Source organism: Danio rerio, chromosome 13 (genome assembly GCF_049306965.1).
Source record: "Danio rerio strain Tuebingen ecotype United States chromosome 13, GRCz12tu, whole genome shotgun sequence".
Taxonomy (NCBI): domain Eukaryota; kingdom Metazoa; phylum Chordata; class Actinopteri; order Cypriniformes; family Danionidae; genus Danio; species Danio rerio.
In genome coordinates, this window is record NC_133188.1 from 44,024,467 (window position 1) to 44,041,972 (window position 17,506).

Below are 17,506 nucleotides of genomic sequence, written 5' to 3' on the forward strand. Positions count from 1 at the left end.
AAACTAGTACACCCAAATGTATATGTTATAGAAAAATATTAAATACAAATTTAAAAATAAGGAAAAATCAAGGGAAGCCAAAAAAAAAAAAAAAAAAGTAAGTTTAGGTGAAATTGTTTAGGTTGTAATTTTTTTTTGCAATATTTTGCTTCAGTTTAATTGTATTATCTTTCAATTTCTAAATATGTTTGGTGACTAAAATATTATTTGAATAAATATATGTTTAATAAATCTGTTTTGTTTAAATTTACCAAAATACGTTGCCTATATTCACTGAGAAATGGATAAAAATATTCATTGTCACAATGGGCTGTACTCAATTATGCTGAGCACTGCAATGTTAAAAAAGCCTTTTTAATTCCGCAGGCTTTTTAAAATCAATAAACACAGAACAGGAAGAACTATATTTTGAGTTTCTAGTAAACATGTCCACAATCCAAACCACATGCATGATTACATTAGTTCTTTTAGTGGTTAGTTTTTCCTCTTGATGGGCAGATACACACAAATAACTCTGAAAACATTCTCGCGGTTTCCATGCAGACATAGTGCGCAGTGACTTCGCTCTGGACAAACAAAAGGGCTGCAAGCTGGCCAGCCACCCAGACATGATGCTGGAACTACAGCGGGAGAAAGCAGCTCAGATGCAGCAGGTCTTGCTGAAAGAACAGCTTTCCAACATCTACAGCGATGTCACATTAACAGGTAGGAGATTACAACGACACGCTCAGCTGATAGAGTGGTTATTTTTTATGCAGGTTTTTAATAAATGCGTTGGATAGTGCACAGAGTGAAAATTATGAAGTATTAGAGTCCCCTATAGTTTTTACTTTACTAGATGATGGAATCTTTTTTTTTTTTTTTTTTTTTGTCTTGGGTGTTTATGCTTCAGTTTTATTTTGCTTAAGCTTGTCTGAATGTTGAGTTTTGTCTCACTGATGTTCATGGCAATATATGTCAACAAATGCAGTGAACAAATGCAGGTTTAAAATGAAAAGAGACAGGATGGTCCAGTGCACAATTAACCAAACCAGATGGTTTTATTGATCACTTTCAACAGCTGTGCTGTGCCTGTTTGTAAATCCAGTGTCCAATTTCAGATTTCATACAGACATTGTCCTAAATGCTCAGATCATTTTAGGAGATATATTTGTTTGAAAGGCAGAAATCTCATTTGACTCATTTGACTTGTCAAATACCTTTGTAGTACTGAAATTTTCAGATCAAGGATAAAATGAAACTGAATGATGATGTATACAAAAGGCTAAACAGCTGACAATGATTTCAGATAATGACACTTTTTAAAAAGCCTAGTTGAGCAGTTCTAAGAGGAACAGCAGTTTTTGCTGGAGTTGGAATAAGGTTAATAGTGTATATGTGTGCATATTTATGAGTGCAAATCACTAAATAAATGTGTTGTAAAAGGCTGTTTTGGTTGGCTCGTGGTGTGATATTTTGTTTGGATCCTGCAAGTGTGTAGCTGCATTAAGGCTTTCTGCTGATTTCTGTTGCAGAAAACCACTGTTGCACCATTGTCGTTCTAAACCCAGTTTTTACTGATGATTGAAAAACATTGCACTTTTGTAATGTTGAAAAATTGTTAGCGATGCTTTTTACTCTGGGTTATTAAACCCTCCTCCGGTGCCATAATGTATTGGGCCAGCTTAATGCTTAGTAGAGAGACAACATAAATAAAGAGTGCAGCAGATAGTAGAGTGAGTGGTGTAGCTCATAAAGCTCATTTAGCGTGATAGATCATAAACCCGGTTCAAATCCTGCATGTGTCTGATGAACATGTTCTTTTATTTTTCCCCACTACACATCAGATTTTGCCTTCTGTTCATCACGAGGAAGACATATAGGAATCATTAATAAGTGTGTGTATGATGGGGTTCTCAGATTCATAGAACTGGATTGGAGAGGTTATATCCAATTCATATGCATTATAAGTTTGTAGAAGTTATACATTAAAAATACCCTTAAATAAATTTTTAGTACTGCTTTAGTGAACTTGAACAAGTATACTAAATATCAAATTGACACACACGCACGCACGCACGCACGCACGCACGCACACACACACACACACACACACACACACACAYATATATATATATATATATATATATATATATATATATATATATATATATATATATATCGGTTTAAGGTATGGGTAGACAGTAAAAAAAATAATTGGGTAATTTAATAAACAACATATATAACTCTCAGTACAACTAATGTTTTTACATTACTATGACGATTGGGTTTAGGGTAGTGGTAGACACTTTAAAAATACAATTTATTGGGTAATTTGGGTAGATGTTAATAAAATACAACCTAGCAACAACTCTTAAGTGGCTCCTAATCATCCATATTGCTTAATACATCTCAATATTTTATCAAGCACACATAAAGGCTTGAAACAGAAGCAATGTGAACTGTTTAACAGATCACACAAGTTCCATTGGCGAGATAATGCAGCATTCAAAGAGTGTTGAATAAGGCAGATCAAAAAGTGTACAGCCCTAATGCTGTTTATAATTGAATTCCAAACCAGCACTGCAAGGAACGGGAATTAAGGGACATATTTGGGGTTTTCCTTGACAGACTGCTTTTTTTTGTAGCATCAACTCAATTGTTTTATTATTACAATCACTGAAGTAATCTCAACGTAAACTCAAATCCCTATCAGGTACTGTCAACCAGAGAAAGACTGTTTGCCTTAAGCTGATTTACTGTGGAAAGATTGCACTAAATTTTACGTCAGGCACCGTGCGAGTTCCAACGCGGGTCAAGCTGCTCTTATTAATATTGATATACAAGCTCGGATGAGAATTTCTGAACTGCTCTTGGCGTCAAGTAGGCCCTGAATGTTGTTCATTCATATCGAATATTGTTTTCATGCCAGATTCAAAAGAAAAGCACTTCTCTGACTTTCACTCTTATTTTCCAAACATCTCTTTAAGCACATCTGCATTTGACAGGGCGGCTGTGAGAGGAATTAGGACTAAACACACTTAGCAAAGGAATCTTTTTCTCCATGGATCTCAGCATGTGTGCTGTAGCAAAAAGCCTGTCGTGTGCATGACTGATTGGTGAGAATGAAGACACCTGGGTGTACGGCACCGACGGGTCTGTTAGCAATCAGGACGCCCCCTGTGCAGTCGCTGGCAGGTGGCAGGGGAATTGCAGTAAGATGCCCTGCCCCATCTATTTCTACTCGGCACAGGTCGGCTCTTTTGACCCTTTCTCATTACAGCTATCAGTAATAGGCGCGAAAGCCCCCTGCCAGTTAAAACAAACCATGGTGAGACAAGCACCAAGGTCATACTAGTTTTCACCTCTACACTCGCTACAGTTTAGTCCGGTTTAGTTAAAGCAAACCATCTGAGACAAGTCTAGGTCAGGGCGATTCAAGCTCTCAAATTGCTACACTTTCATGCTGCTTTTACAATGAAAGCATGTTGTTTAAGCTTGCTCTTTTCTGACATTGTCATTGTGTTGTCATTGCATTTAAAAGAGTACATTTAAAAAATAATCACATTTCACAATTAGGTTTCATTTTTTTATTGTATTTAGTAGCATGAAGTAAGAATGAATAATACATGTATACTATATATTAATCATAATTCACTATTTACTAATGTATTACTGAAATCCCTAGTTGTGCTTATTAACTTTCGTTAATGCACTGTGTGAGTTAACATGAGCTATCAATGAACAACTTTATTTTCTATGCTAACTAATGCTGACAAATATGAGTACATACTGTAATCGATGGATTTGCTCTTCAGTGTTTGGACTTTCAGCAGTGAAAAGTAAATCGCACTGAACTGAACTTATCTGAACTTCAACTCTGAAAACTGGACTGACAGTTTCAATTTACTAGAACTTCTATGTTAAGCTGCTTTGACATAATCTACATTGTAAAAGGGCTATATAAAAAAGATGTTGGTTTGTGTTAGTAAATACATATCTAACATAAACTAATGGAAGCTCATTGTAAAGTGTTATCAGAAAAAAAGGATAAAATAAGATTGCTATACATGCACTCTGTAAATGTATACTTATAATAGTAATAATCACAATAATACACTAAAATACACAATAATATTAACACTTAATAATAATAATTAATAATAGCAATTTGTATTGCCTTATAATTTGCATTGCCCTATATTTCTATGGTTTCAATGATCAACATTTCCAAAAACACATTTTAGAAACAGTTTTATATTGTTGGTGATATTTAAATGAATGCAGCGTTGTACATTGAACTTTTTAGAAGATCATTCACACACAACTTCGTTGGATTTGTTTTCCCCCATAAAACTGCACATTTTCAATCACGGCTATTTCAATATAATTTACCAAGACATTTTATTAGGAGATGTAGAAATACAAATATTTAGCAGTTTAGTCTATTTAAAGTAGGGCTGCAGAATCTATCGTTTTAACATGGATATATTGCGATAATGTGCGCATCCGCAATAGTCTCATCGCAAGATATGCAATGTTGAGTCTGAATTAAAGTTGACCAGAATTTATTTTGTTATTGTATTTTTGCAGAATAAATCATGTATGCAAAAAAAAAAAAAAAAAAAAAAAGTGAGTTTTTGTGTTGTTTGTAGTCTAAATGTCTTCATTTTTAAAGCGAAAGCAAGTTTATTTTACTTGGCCCACTGACAGATAGTTTTGTTTGTTTTAAGGAAAAACATTAAATGTTTAAAGAAAAGTTGAAAACAAGACAATATTTTACTTGATGCAAGAATTTTTTGATATTTGGACTAAGCCAAGTAAGAAAAAAAATTATTTGCTTTATTATCATTTAATTTCAGTAGCTGAATACGGTTAGAATCCATAGCAAACCATCAAACAGTGCTATTCAAACTAACTCTTTTCATATTATTTATCACAGAAAGTTAAAATATTGCAATATCAGTTTTTTCCAAAATATTGTGCAGCCTTAATGCAAAGCATTCTGTTATAAAGATATCATTTCTTTTAAATTATTACAAGATATAATTATTATGTAATATCATATAAATATAATCAACTGCATAGAATTGCAAATTTTCGGTCTCTAAAGTATATTTAAGTTTTTTTTTTCCTTGTATGTGTGCTTTATATTTTCTTATATAATGCTAGCTAATAACTTAGCTGTACCCTTATTTAATTTTTAATATTTCTTTTTCTACAGTTCCCAAAATTAATTCTTTTTAACTATTTAAGCTATGGTTTTGGATATTGGATAAAGCAAAACTAATTTTTTTTGTATGAAAATCAGTCCACAATGTGAGTGTATTTGCAAAATCAGTAATATGTTTATGAATAACCTGGCGGCACCTTGGATCAGTGGTTAGCACTGTCACCTCACAGCAGAAAGGTGGCTGGTTTGATTCCCAGCTGGGCAAGTTAACATTTCTGTGTGTAGTTTGCATGTTTTTCCTGTGTTGGTGTTGGTGTCCTCTGGGTGCTCCGGTTTCCCCCGCTGCCCAAACACATGTGCTTTAGGTGAATTGAATAAACTAAATTGGCCGTAGTGTATGTGTGTGAATGTGAGTGTGTATGGGTGTTTCCCAGTGATGGGTTGCGGCTGGAAAGGCATCCGTTGTGTAAAACATATGCTGGATAAGTTGGTGGATCATTAATTTGTGGTGACCCCTGATTAATAAAGGGACTAAGCCGAAAGAAACAGAATGAATGAATGAATAACCTGATGTGAATAAATTTACATGCATTAATTAATTGATATGTATAGATGTTTAGTGAAATAAAGCAGACATTTCTTTTTTAATTTATATATAATAAACATCAAAACTGAAGATATCTAATGCTGAAATTACCTAGAAATTGAAATACAATCATTAAGTAAGCAATAAATTATTTGCACAAATTGCATACTTGGGGGTTGGGGATTTAAAACATGAACATTAGTGAACCTGAATGTTTGTGAAATATCACTCACTCTCATTATTAAATTGACCAATAATGTCCTGTGATTCACCTTGAAAGACTGATGGAAGATTGCATTTAATGTTTTTGGACATTATAACCCTAGATTTCATCAGGATGTTAGTTTCCAATGCTGATGGACTGATGAATATCAGAATTCATAACCCCACCGCAGATGTGTATATCATTCAGTACAAGCAAACATATTAGATATGATAAATATCCGCAGTGCACCACTTTAAATGACTTATGCGCGCTTTGGTTGTGTCCCGTTCCTGGAAAAGTCTTTCTTTCGCATTCATTGAGTGAAGTGTCAACTGATATGCAGCACAATGTGGTGAAGGTAAATTCCATCATGTGCTGTAGAAGCACTATAGTTGTCATCGGTTGATTCTCGGTGTGTCTGAGGTCACGGTGCACTTTAGATCTCTGTATAGACTCTCAGGAGAGCAGCATTCATCATAAGTTCTTTTAAAACATCATATTTAAAAAGAAATAAGCACATTTTGCAACACCCTTAGAGTAAAACAGTTGAGTTTTACCATTCTTTTTTATGAATTCAGTTGATCGCTGGGTCTGTGGGGAGCAGATTTACCTTAGCTTAGAATCATTGAATTAGATTAGACAAAAATCATTAAAGACTTAAGATAAAGATCCTGTTTGAAGCTTGACTCTTTTGTAGTATTGTGTCTTTCTTTTCTTTTTCATACTTTTATAACCTTTCTTAACACATTTTAATCCGTTTTTAATCACTTTTATTATTTGTTTTTGTTCTTATGCTTGTCTCTATTATTCCTGTTTATGTAAAGCACTTTGAATTACAACTGTGTATGAAATGTGCTATATAAATAAACTTGCCTTGCCTTGTAGTTGTCTACAAGAACAATCAGAACATGAAAACTCTTGGCTGATAAAGGATGCTAATGGTCGGATTTGATTCAATGATTTAAGCTAAGCTAAGCTAAAAGTGCTTCCCCCAGACATCAGACGAAATTGTCTGAATGTATTCAAAAATAGTAAATAGAGTTGTAAAAATGAGGCGTTTTAAGCGTTCCTTTAAAGTCTCTCATGTTAAAACTCAGTATTCAAAGCTATTTCCTGCCTGTTTTCTTTAAGACAAATGACAGGAAGTTGTCCAGTGAGGGCAGTTTGGGTATTAGCTTGCTAACAGTTAGCCTTTAGCCTCTCATTTTCATTGACAGCATCCAGTTTTCTGATCCTTCCTATTAAAATTAAGCAAATGTTGTGTGACAACCTCCTGTAATCTTTCTGTACAAAGTAAATGCTTAGATTTAAGAAAACGAGTGGCTTTTGACCAGATGCTGCCTGGAGTGAGATGCGTGGTGCCATTTCACAACACTGCGTCATTTGTTTTCGCTTCAAACAAGAGTGGGTTAATGCCCATGTTGTTCAGAAGAGTTTTTTTGGCCTGCGAAGCCCAAATTTTTGTCCCGTTGAAAATGTTTGCAGCACAGTTGGGCGGTTGTTTCAATGAAACGATTGCTGGAGTATTTTGATGAATACCGCATGGCAGAATTTCATTCGCCAGCCATGGACTAGTCTTCCTGTCCTCCTCTCTTCTTGTCTGAGCGCTCAAAGTGACACAGAGGGGTTTTGGAGTCGTTTTCCTCCTCCCCCAGCAGCAGTGAAAACACACATGTGTGCACTCAACACAAACACAGTGAGTGCACGTAGAATAGTGTGCTAATGATAGATCTGAGGCTCTGACAGATGTTTCTGCCTGTGGAGGAAAACATAATTTCTATTTTTTCTATATCTGAGACATTAAGCAGATACACAAACATATGCACAATATTCTCCAGAAGAGCTGAATATTTGTTAGTCATGCAAATAGGGTTTGTGAAGCCTGCAGATGGTCGACTCACAATTGAGTTTTCCTCAGAAGTTAATGATCAACATTTTAATTTGCATACATCATTTCATGGAAGGAATTAATTCATGCTGCGTGATGTAGGTTTAGCAATTCATTTACTTTTCAGCGTAGTCCCTTTATTAATCTGGGCTCGCCACAGCAGGATGAACCGACAACTTATCCAGCATATGTTTTACGCAGCAGATGCCCTTCCAGCTGCAACCCACCACTGGGAAACATACATACACTCTCATTCACACACATATACTACGGACAATTTAGCTTATTTAATACACCTGTGTTTTCGGACTTTTGGGGGAAACCGGACCACCCGGAGGAAACCCACGTGAACACGAGGAGAACATGCAAACTCCACACCGAAATGCCAACTGACCCAGCTGGTGCTCGAACCAGGTACCTTCTTGCTGTCAAGTGAATTTGCTACCCACTGCGCCTCCGTGCTGCCTGGTTTAATATTATAAATCATAATTGTTTTATGTTGATCAAGATTATTTTCATTTCATCAAGATTATTGGACTTTCTTTCTAGGACAAATTAAGAAAACATAAATTCATACACACACACAAAAAGATTTTTGCTGCTTATTCCAGCTGCTTATTTAAATGAGCTGAATTAACACATTTTTTGGGACAATTTAATTGTTTTTTGTTCAATCCATTTAAATTTGTAAAAACAATCAAGTTAGCTTAATCGATTTGTGTTTTGACAACATGAAGGACTTGTGTCGAACCCTGCATTTTTTTTTTTTTTTTTACAATGCAAGTAAGGTTTATTTGACCTCATCTCTGTATGTTATATTCTAAACAATGCTGTGTTGTTTTGTCCCAACTTTAGGCCAGATATATGCACTGAAAAAATGTGTGCTGTTTGATCAAACTGATTATTTAAAATTAGCTAAAATAATACAATTCTTAAGGTTTTGTTTTATGATCAATTTGCTTAAAATTGTTAAAAAAAAAAAAAAAAAAAAAAAACAATAACAATAATTTTATTTATTATGACACTGTTATACATGGGTTCTTTTCAATGGGCTGAAGTAAAAAAAATATTTTAAAATTAAACAGTTTAGACCTAATTTCATCCTTTTTTAGTATATATTAAGTTTTTCTAAATCGTTTAGATAAAAAAAAAAAATGATTTAATGTTTCTCTCGCTCTCGCAACTGTGTGTGCGCAGTCAGCTGCTAAGCCAAGCAAAATTAAAAAGGTAATGCAAAAACACACAAGAAGGCAAAAAGCAAAAGTTGTATCCTGGACATTTTAGGATATTTAGAAAATTCAAAAAGGCACATCTCTATGGGTCTGCAGAGCACGTGAGGCTGTCTGTGAGCGTGTTGACAGGTCTCGCGCACACAGAACGAAAACGATAGAAGATTTTCCTCTACTTATTCGATCACGAATGTTTGGTTATTGGGCGGACACAAAAAAAAGTGTAAAAGGATGTTGATAATAGTATAAAAAATGTGTCTCTTAATATACCTGGGCGGCCGCCCAAGTAAAGTCTATGTGTGGGATATACTGAGTTAACTTAATTCCTTCATGTGGTCCCAACTCAAATGGATTTTCTGGAACCCAGAATGTTTCACAGTGTAGACAAAAAAAATCTTGGGCTACAAAATGTAATTTAAATATTATTTAAATATTAACACAGAATTGGGTTTGTCCATGTTTGACCCAACTTTGGGTTATAATAACCCAGCATTTTTTTGAATGTATAAAAGCTTGCAAAACGCGTCTCTCAAAGCTAAATCTATACAATTCCTAATATTAGTTACAAAAATTCTGGATTACTTTGTGTGTGTGTGTGTCATTATATAAACTAAAATATTTTTCGGAAGAGAGCATGCATATTTGCATTTATTCTGTTACAGTATTGTGGAGATTCATGTTGAGCTAATTGCTGAGATTTCTTTAGCGTACGGCAAATTTACAGGATAATATTCTAAGCATAACAATGTACAGCATATGCAAATATTTAGTTACAGATTTATTTAAATATTGGTACAGAATTAAAGCTGCATGGTAATTCAACATATTAATAATCATGATTGTTTTGCTTATCAACTGTAGTCATAATTAATAATCACTATTGCTTTCATTTGAGAATTTACACTGTTTTTTTTTTTTTGTAAGGATAAATTAAGGAAATATTGCTAAATTTCCTCCATGAACATATCTCACTAAATGATCAATTCTTAAACCCTGACTTGTATATAGTTGTGGCTAGCTATGTATGCTGGCTTTGTTCTGTGATCAATAATCAAAGAAAAATTAAATTATGTCTTGCAACAAAGTAAGCTACTCTCAAAAGCTTAAACAGAGAAATTCATAATAGTGTATATGTTTTCATAGTGTATATGTATTTATAATAATTCAAATCTGGTTAAAAACAATTTTTTTTATTTTCTTTTTTTTACACTTAGTCTAAGTAAGTGCATTTATTAAACCACAATGTGTTCAAGACTCATGGTAGGATATATACTTACTCACTTTATTTATTTATAAAGTGCAATAAAACAACAGTTGCTGACCATTGTGCTGTACATACCTTGGGTTATAAATCATAAACAGCAAAAATAAACAACAGCAGGTAAAAAGGCATACCACAAAAACAAAGATAGACACAATTAACATCAATTTCCTCCCAATTTTAAAGGATTTATTATAGATTTTTCTAATAAACATAGGTGGCCCCTTTCCACATTTTGGGACCGATACAGAAAAAGCTAAGTCTCTCTTTTTTTTTTTTCCATTAGTTTGGGGATCTGGGGACTTTTAACATTTTCTGGTTCAACAACCTTAAACATCTGCCAGAAGTTTTAACAGTAATAAGGTTAGAAAGATAAGACGGTGCCTGACCGTTTAATACCATAAAAACATACTGTAAAAATTTAAACTCTATTCTAAAACATATCGACAACCAGTTTAGGGAGTACAGAATGGGGTCATGTGTTCAAACTTACAGGTGCCAGTAAGAAGCATATCGGCTGTATTTTGGCCCACTTGTAGTTGATCTATATGGGATTGGCCAATACCTATATGAATTAAGTTACAATATTCCAAGCATGATGATGTAAATGCAGGAATTAATCTCTCAAATTCCACACGAGTTAAAAAGCCTTTCACTTTGGCCAATCATCTCAACTGAAAAAAAAAAACAGGTTTTCTCCTCCATTTACCTGTTTGTCAAAAAGAAGGGCAGAATCAAGGATAAAACTTACAGTAGATTTCTTACAGATGGTTTCATGCAATCAAAAATCACAAATATTACATGTAATCAAACTGAAATAATCAAAAGAAGAGGCAAGTTTATTTTTAGAGGACATTTCAATGCTTTACACGAATTAATAAAATAAATATATTATACAACAAGTACAAGAAATAAAAAATAACAGAATAAAAGTGAATCAAAACAGATTAAAAACATGTTATAACAGGGTGTCCGCAGGGTCTTAAAGTATTAAAAGTTGATAAATTAATTATGAGAAAATTAAAACCTTTAAAAGATATTGAAAAGTCTTAATTGTGTTTTACAAGGTCTTAATTTTAGTTCACGCGTTGTCCAAAGTGTCTGACTCTAAAAAAGCATAAATGTATTTATTTTCCTCCTAATATTAACAGGTGCGTGCTCGATCCACAAGATTGGTTCAGTCCAGGGTGTCAGGCCAAGCTTCTCCGTCTGGGTGATGTCACGTAATTTGCGAAAAATGCGGGAAGGTGATGTGACGCTCTCCACATGTAGCGAAACCATAGAGCGAAACAGATGGCAAAATGGAAAAATGTAAGTTTGCATACTCCTGGTTGGAGAAAGACGAGTTTAAACAATGGCTGAACTCTGTAGCTGACCGCGTAATTTATTCTTTCAAGCTTTGTTTCTTCCGAGCTTATCTGAGTTCTGTTGCATGGTTGTGTTCTTTTGATTTACTTAACTGCAACTGTTTATCAACAACTGTTTATTAAGTTGAAGGTTTGATCCTGACTAGAACTTGAAGTGGCGATGAGGCCTAAAAATATTCTGAGAAGGTCTTTAAAAAGTCTCAAAAAGGTATTGAAATTACCTTTAGGATTCCTCCATATACCCCTTACAAGGAATCTAAAAAAGCCTTATATCCCTGATCTTTGTTTCAAATGCAAAAAGATACTAGGTACATTTTTTCATTGTGTGTGGGAGCGTGAGGAGGTACAAACATTTTGGGTGGAGGTGACTCAATAAATTTTACATTTTATTTCCATTCCTTAATTCATTTATGTCCTGGATTATGTATATTAAATATGTACGGAGACAGTTGTGCTTGGTCTACTAAAGAAAGAAAATTGATCCGTCTTTCGGATGAGACGTTAAACCGAGGTCCTGACTCTCTGTGGTCATTAAAAATCCCATGGCACTTCTCGTGAAAGAGCAGGGGTGTAACCCCGGTGTCCTGGCCAAAGTCCCTCTATCGGCCCTTACGATCATGGCCTCCCAATCATCCCCTTCCACCGAATTGGCTCTATCACTGTCTCTCCTCTCCACTAATAGCTGGTGTGTGGTGAGCGCACTGGCGCTGTTGTCCTGTGGCAGCCGTCGCATCATCCAAGTGGATGCTGCACACTGGTGGTGGTGTGGAGAGACCCCACTCATGATTGTGAAGCGCTTTGGGTGTATGGCCATACACAATAAATGCGCTATATAAATACACACATTACATTACATAACATTACATTACATTAATGCAAGCAAGACGTTGTATTGCTTTATATTGAAAAAATGTTAATCGCCTCTCCATTGCACTTTGGTTGAGAAACCTTATAACATGCTTGGCTGTTGAAAAGCTCATATAATAAGGAAAAAATCCTCTGAATTTTGTGATATTGAAGAAGCTTTTAAATTGTATTAGAATTTTAATTATTTATTATTTTTTTAATTAATTAATTAATTTATTTTAATATTATTTTATTGTTAATTATTTTTTTATAAGAATTATTATTTAATTTTTTTCTCCTAAACCTGTCTGGGGTAAGATTTGGGTATTGGGGTTGAATTATTGTAAAATCTTGAAAACTCAAAGACATGTTATACAAAAAAAAAAAAAAAAAAAGAATCAAAGTCACCAATAGTGTGATCTGTCGGATGTAGCACAGTGCTCATTCAGTAAAGACAAAACTTTTGTTTGTTTGTTTTTTTGGAATCGTGTTGATTATTCAAATAGGATGCTTTTTTTACGTCTGTTGTTGCATATTAGCTAATAAAGGGTTATGACTGTAATACTGATTGAGAGAAAATAATGCAGAGCTTAGTTTTGTTATATTCTTTCAACCCTGTACAAAAACAGTCGATGGAGAGAGAGAGATGGAAATATAGTGTGAACATTTACAGTCTGCGTAAAAGTGTGTGGCACGAGTGAACAGAACTGTAAATAAATGAGACACTAATACGCATAACAGACTCTTCAGAGTGTTTCCACGTTGGCCGTTGTTCAAGGCCTCGCTCTTGTAAATGACCATAAAACAACAACTGAACTGGAAAAAATAAAATGTGCCACAACAGAAGGTTATGAAGACAGAGTGGGCTCTAGACATCTCGTAAATGTAACGAGGAGCTGTCAGACCGCATAACTCTATATATTGCTGTTCAGCTGGCCAAATGAAGTGATAAACTGGCCTTCAAATGAATCCGCGAGTAGAAACAGATAATAGCAGCATATTTACAATTTTCAAAATAATGAAAATAAACTGTGACCGAAAGTTAAGAGAAAACAGATGTTTACGATGCTTGGAAGGAGACGAAATTCCCTTCTGGGTATACACAAACTCAATTTAATAATGATGTTAGCGTCAAAGTTATCTGATGTGTTTAAAATTGAGTTTCAGATCTTAAGTGCCTTGAAAATTAATCACACTTTTCTAAAATATTCAGTGTGGGTAACTGCAGCCGAACAGTGTTAATGAAATTCTGCAAGCTCACAGACTCACAGAAAGGATGCTAATGATTGTGTAATAGTTTTATAATCTGTTGTGATTCAGAAAGTATTTGTAGTACAATGCAATTATAGGATTCCATAAGTAAAAAAAAAAAAAAAACAATCTTTGGGATTCAATTTAATTTCCCCGTAGGAAAATTTTAATTAATTAATAACTAAAAACATTTTATATGGAGTTTTATTCAAATGAACGTTTGTATTGGTTTAGTTCGACTAACGTTTAAAATGGTTTAATTATTATTATTATTATTAGAATTACTATTAATTTATTTATTTTTTAAAATTCTTTTGTTGAACAAATGAATGGGAAAAATGCTTTACATTTAAATAATTTACCTTCATACTGCAGTAGTGTGTGTGTGTGTGTGTGTGTATAAATATATATATATATATATATATATATATATATATATATATATATATATATATATATATATATATATACAGTTGAAGTCAGAATTATTGGATGTGAATATTCATATTAAAATTACTGAAATTCATTCATTCATTTTTTTTTCAGCTAAGTTCCTTTTTTTAATCTGGGGTCGCCACAGCAGAATGAACTGTGCTACCCACTACCCCACTGTGTCACCAAGTTGCTGGAATAAATTATTAAATTAAATTCTAAACTACTGTTGAACAGTTTATTTATAGTGTAATAACGTTTCATAATTTTAGAATTTGTACTGTTTAAATTATGAAAGCATACTTTAAAGTATGTGAATTGAAGTAAAGCATCTCTCTCTCTCTCTTTCTCTCTCTCTCTCTCTCTCTCTCTCTCTCTCTCTCTCTCTCTCTCTCTCTCTCTCTCTCTCTCTCTCTCTCTATATATATATATATATATATATATATATATATATATATATATATATATATATAAATAATTTATATCAGTACAGTGCTCAGCATATATGAGTACACCCCAAAAATCTCTCATGTAAATGAATATTTTAAATATGATGCTTTAGAGTATTGTATGTGTGCATATACATTAGTTTAGTCTGTACTAAACCAAATTTGGAGCCAATCTAACAAAATAACAATACAATAATAGTTCCAAAATGAGAAGCCCAAATTTAAATGTTAGGGGAAAAATATTAAATACAAATTTTCAAAAATAGCAAAGACCAAAAGAAAGAAAGAAACAAACAAACAAACAAACAAAAAAACATACAATTTTGTTTAAATGCTGTAGTTTGTAGTTTATTTTATATGAATTTAAGTAATTTTGTTTTTGCTAAATATACTTTAAATATAAAAAAAACATTTAGTTTTTTATTGTGTAAAGGTGAATACAATCTACAAAATGGCTGTAAAATATAATTTTATGTAAAATCTGTTTTCTGAAAGACTATGTGGGTCAGAGAGCATTTGATTGTAGTTTTGCTTTGGATTATATTGTCCATTTTTAGCCAAATTTGGGGCAAGAAGTTTTGTATGTAGACGTTCCTTTTGTTTCAAAATCTAGGAAAGTAAAACTGGCGTGATATTAGGGCTGCACGATATGAGAAAAATCTTGATATTGCGATATTTTGCTTTTCTGTGATGTATATTGTGATATACTTTGTTGTGCTTGGAAAGAATTTTTGGTCACACTTGATTTTCAGGTTCAGTGCTCACTCCTATCAAACCATTTTGACTTTTGCTTCAATAAACCCCTAATTTGCTTTATATTAACAGGTATTAAGGTAGTTTAGGTACTGGGTTGGATTAAGAATATAGAATAAGATCATACAGAACATGTCCTTTATATTTATATATATATTTATTTACTAATAAGCTGTCAATATCTTAATAACATGCATGCTATAATAAGCAACTAGTTAATTGTAAGAATTGGTTCCCAAAGTTTTACAGAATGTATTATTTTTGATTCACTGGCATGATTTTGTAGGGAAGTGACATCTCTTTAATGCTTATACCAAGTCACGCATCTTGGAGTCATTTGGCTGGCAATGCAAAGTACCAAATAATAATCCAAGATAATCCCAGAAAAGGACTTCCCTTTCCTGTGATTGTTATTGAGCCGTAAGCTTTGAGTCTGTGAAGTTTCCTTTTCATTTGATTCATTCATTTGATAGTGGTTTTTAAATGAGTCATCAGTCATTGTGCACGAGAACTGCAGTGCAGCAGCTGCAGGTAGTTTAGTACCACCCCTTCATAAACAAATATTAAACCGCTACGATTCCCAGAGACATCTGTGTTCTTACCACATACGTTTCAAGTCCTGACCTTTATTAAATATCAATAAAGAGTGTAATTGCATGAAGTGCTTTAACAAAATCACCGTAACAATTGCAAAATCTCAAAAGGCTTTATGTATGAAATGCGAGCAGAGAAGATTTCTGTGCAAATCGCTTTGCAAAAACATTGAAGTGCAAATCGCTGTATTTATATCAATTGGATTTATGATTGTCCTACAAAGAGATTCGTTCTGCTTTGATTCAAGACTGAGGGCCAAAGAATTTCTCTTATTCTTTTGATTTGGATTCTTTGGTGCTGCTTGAACATTTATACATTTTTAGAATTTTTAAAAGAATAATCAGAATGGTGAAAACTTAATATTTAAACTTTAGCAATTTTAATGCAATAAATAAATAAATAAGTATGTGTGTATGATATTGTTTGATCCTGCAATTAAAGTAATAATAATAATAATAATTCGTTACATTTATATAGCGCTTTTCTGGGCACTCAAAGCGCTTTACACAATGGGGGGGGATCTCCTCATCCACCACCAGTGTGCAGCATCCACCTGGATGACGCGACGGCAGCCATTTTGCGCCAGACCGCACACCACACACCAGCTGATTGGTGGAGAGGAGACAGAGTGATGATATGCCAATCATGATATGGGGAGGGTTAGGAGGCCATGATGGACAGAGGCCAGTGGGCAGATTTGGCCAGGATGCCGGGGTTAAACCCCTACTCTTTTTCGAAGGACATCCTGGGATTTTTAACGACCACAGAGAGTCGGGACCTCGGTTTAACGTCTCATCCGAAAGACGGCGCTCACTGAGCAGTATAGAGTCTCCCCGTCACTATACTGGGGCATTAGGACCCACACAGACCGCAGGTTGGGCGCCCCCTGCTGGCCTCACTAACACCACTTCCGGCAGCAACCTAGCTTTCCCAAGTGGTCTCCCATCCAGGTACTGACCGGGCGCAGCCCTGCTTAGCTTCAGTGGGCGACCATGTGAGAGTTGCAGAGAGCTAGCTGCCGGTACAAAATAAATGCGCCAAATGGAAAAAAATGGGTGTGCAGTGGGTAGCACAATGGCTCACAGCGAAAAGGTCGCTGGTTCGAGCCCCAGCTGGGTCAGCTGACATTTCTGTGTGGACTTTGCATGTTCTCCCCGTGTTTGCGTGGGTTTCCACTGGGTGCTCCGGTTTCCCCCACAAGTCCAAAGACATGCACTATAGGTGAATTGGGTAAGCTAAATTGTCCATAGTGTATGTGTGTGAATAAGAGTGTATGGGTGTTTCCTAGTTATGGGTTGCAGCTGGAAGAGCGTTCGCTGCATAAAACACATGCTGGATAAGTTGGCAGTTCATTCCGCTGTGGCGACTCCTGATTGATAAAGAGACTAAGCTGAAAAGAAAATGAATGAATGAAACAAATGGGAAAAAAATCACCTAGAGGACAGAAATAACTAGAAAACAAAAAATGTAAAAAAAAATAATAAAATTTTCAG

The 17,506-nt window shown here is 34.4% G+C and overlaps 1 protein-coding gene across 14 annotated transcripts in view; it reads left to right on the top strand.

Annotated features, from left to right (window-relative positions):
- The window catches only part of hpse2 (heparanase 2), a 200,682-nt gene that overhangs the window by 35,566 nt on the left and 147,610 nt on the right, over positions 1-17,506 (top strand). For 13 of the 14 annotated variants that reach the window (XR_012388878.1, XR_011006025.2, XR_012388877.1 and 10 more), the window contains one exon: positions 544-705. The exons of the other annotated variant lie outside the window; for it this stretch is intronic. Coding sequence is in view for 5 of the 13 variants with exons in the window: in XM_073920267.1 (XP_073776368.1) it covers positions 544-705 (162 nt within the window). In the remaining 8 variants the exon portion in view is untranslated. The remainder of the gene's footprint in view (positions 1-543; positions 706-17,506) is intronic. 14 annotated transcript variants of the gene reach the window in all.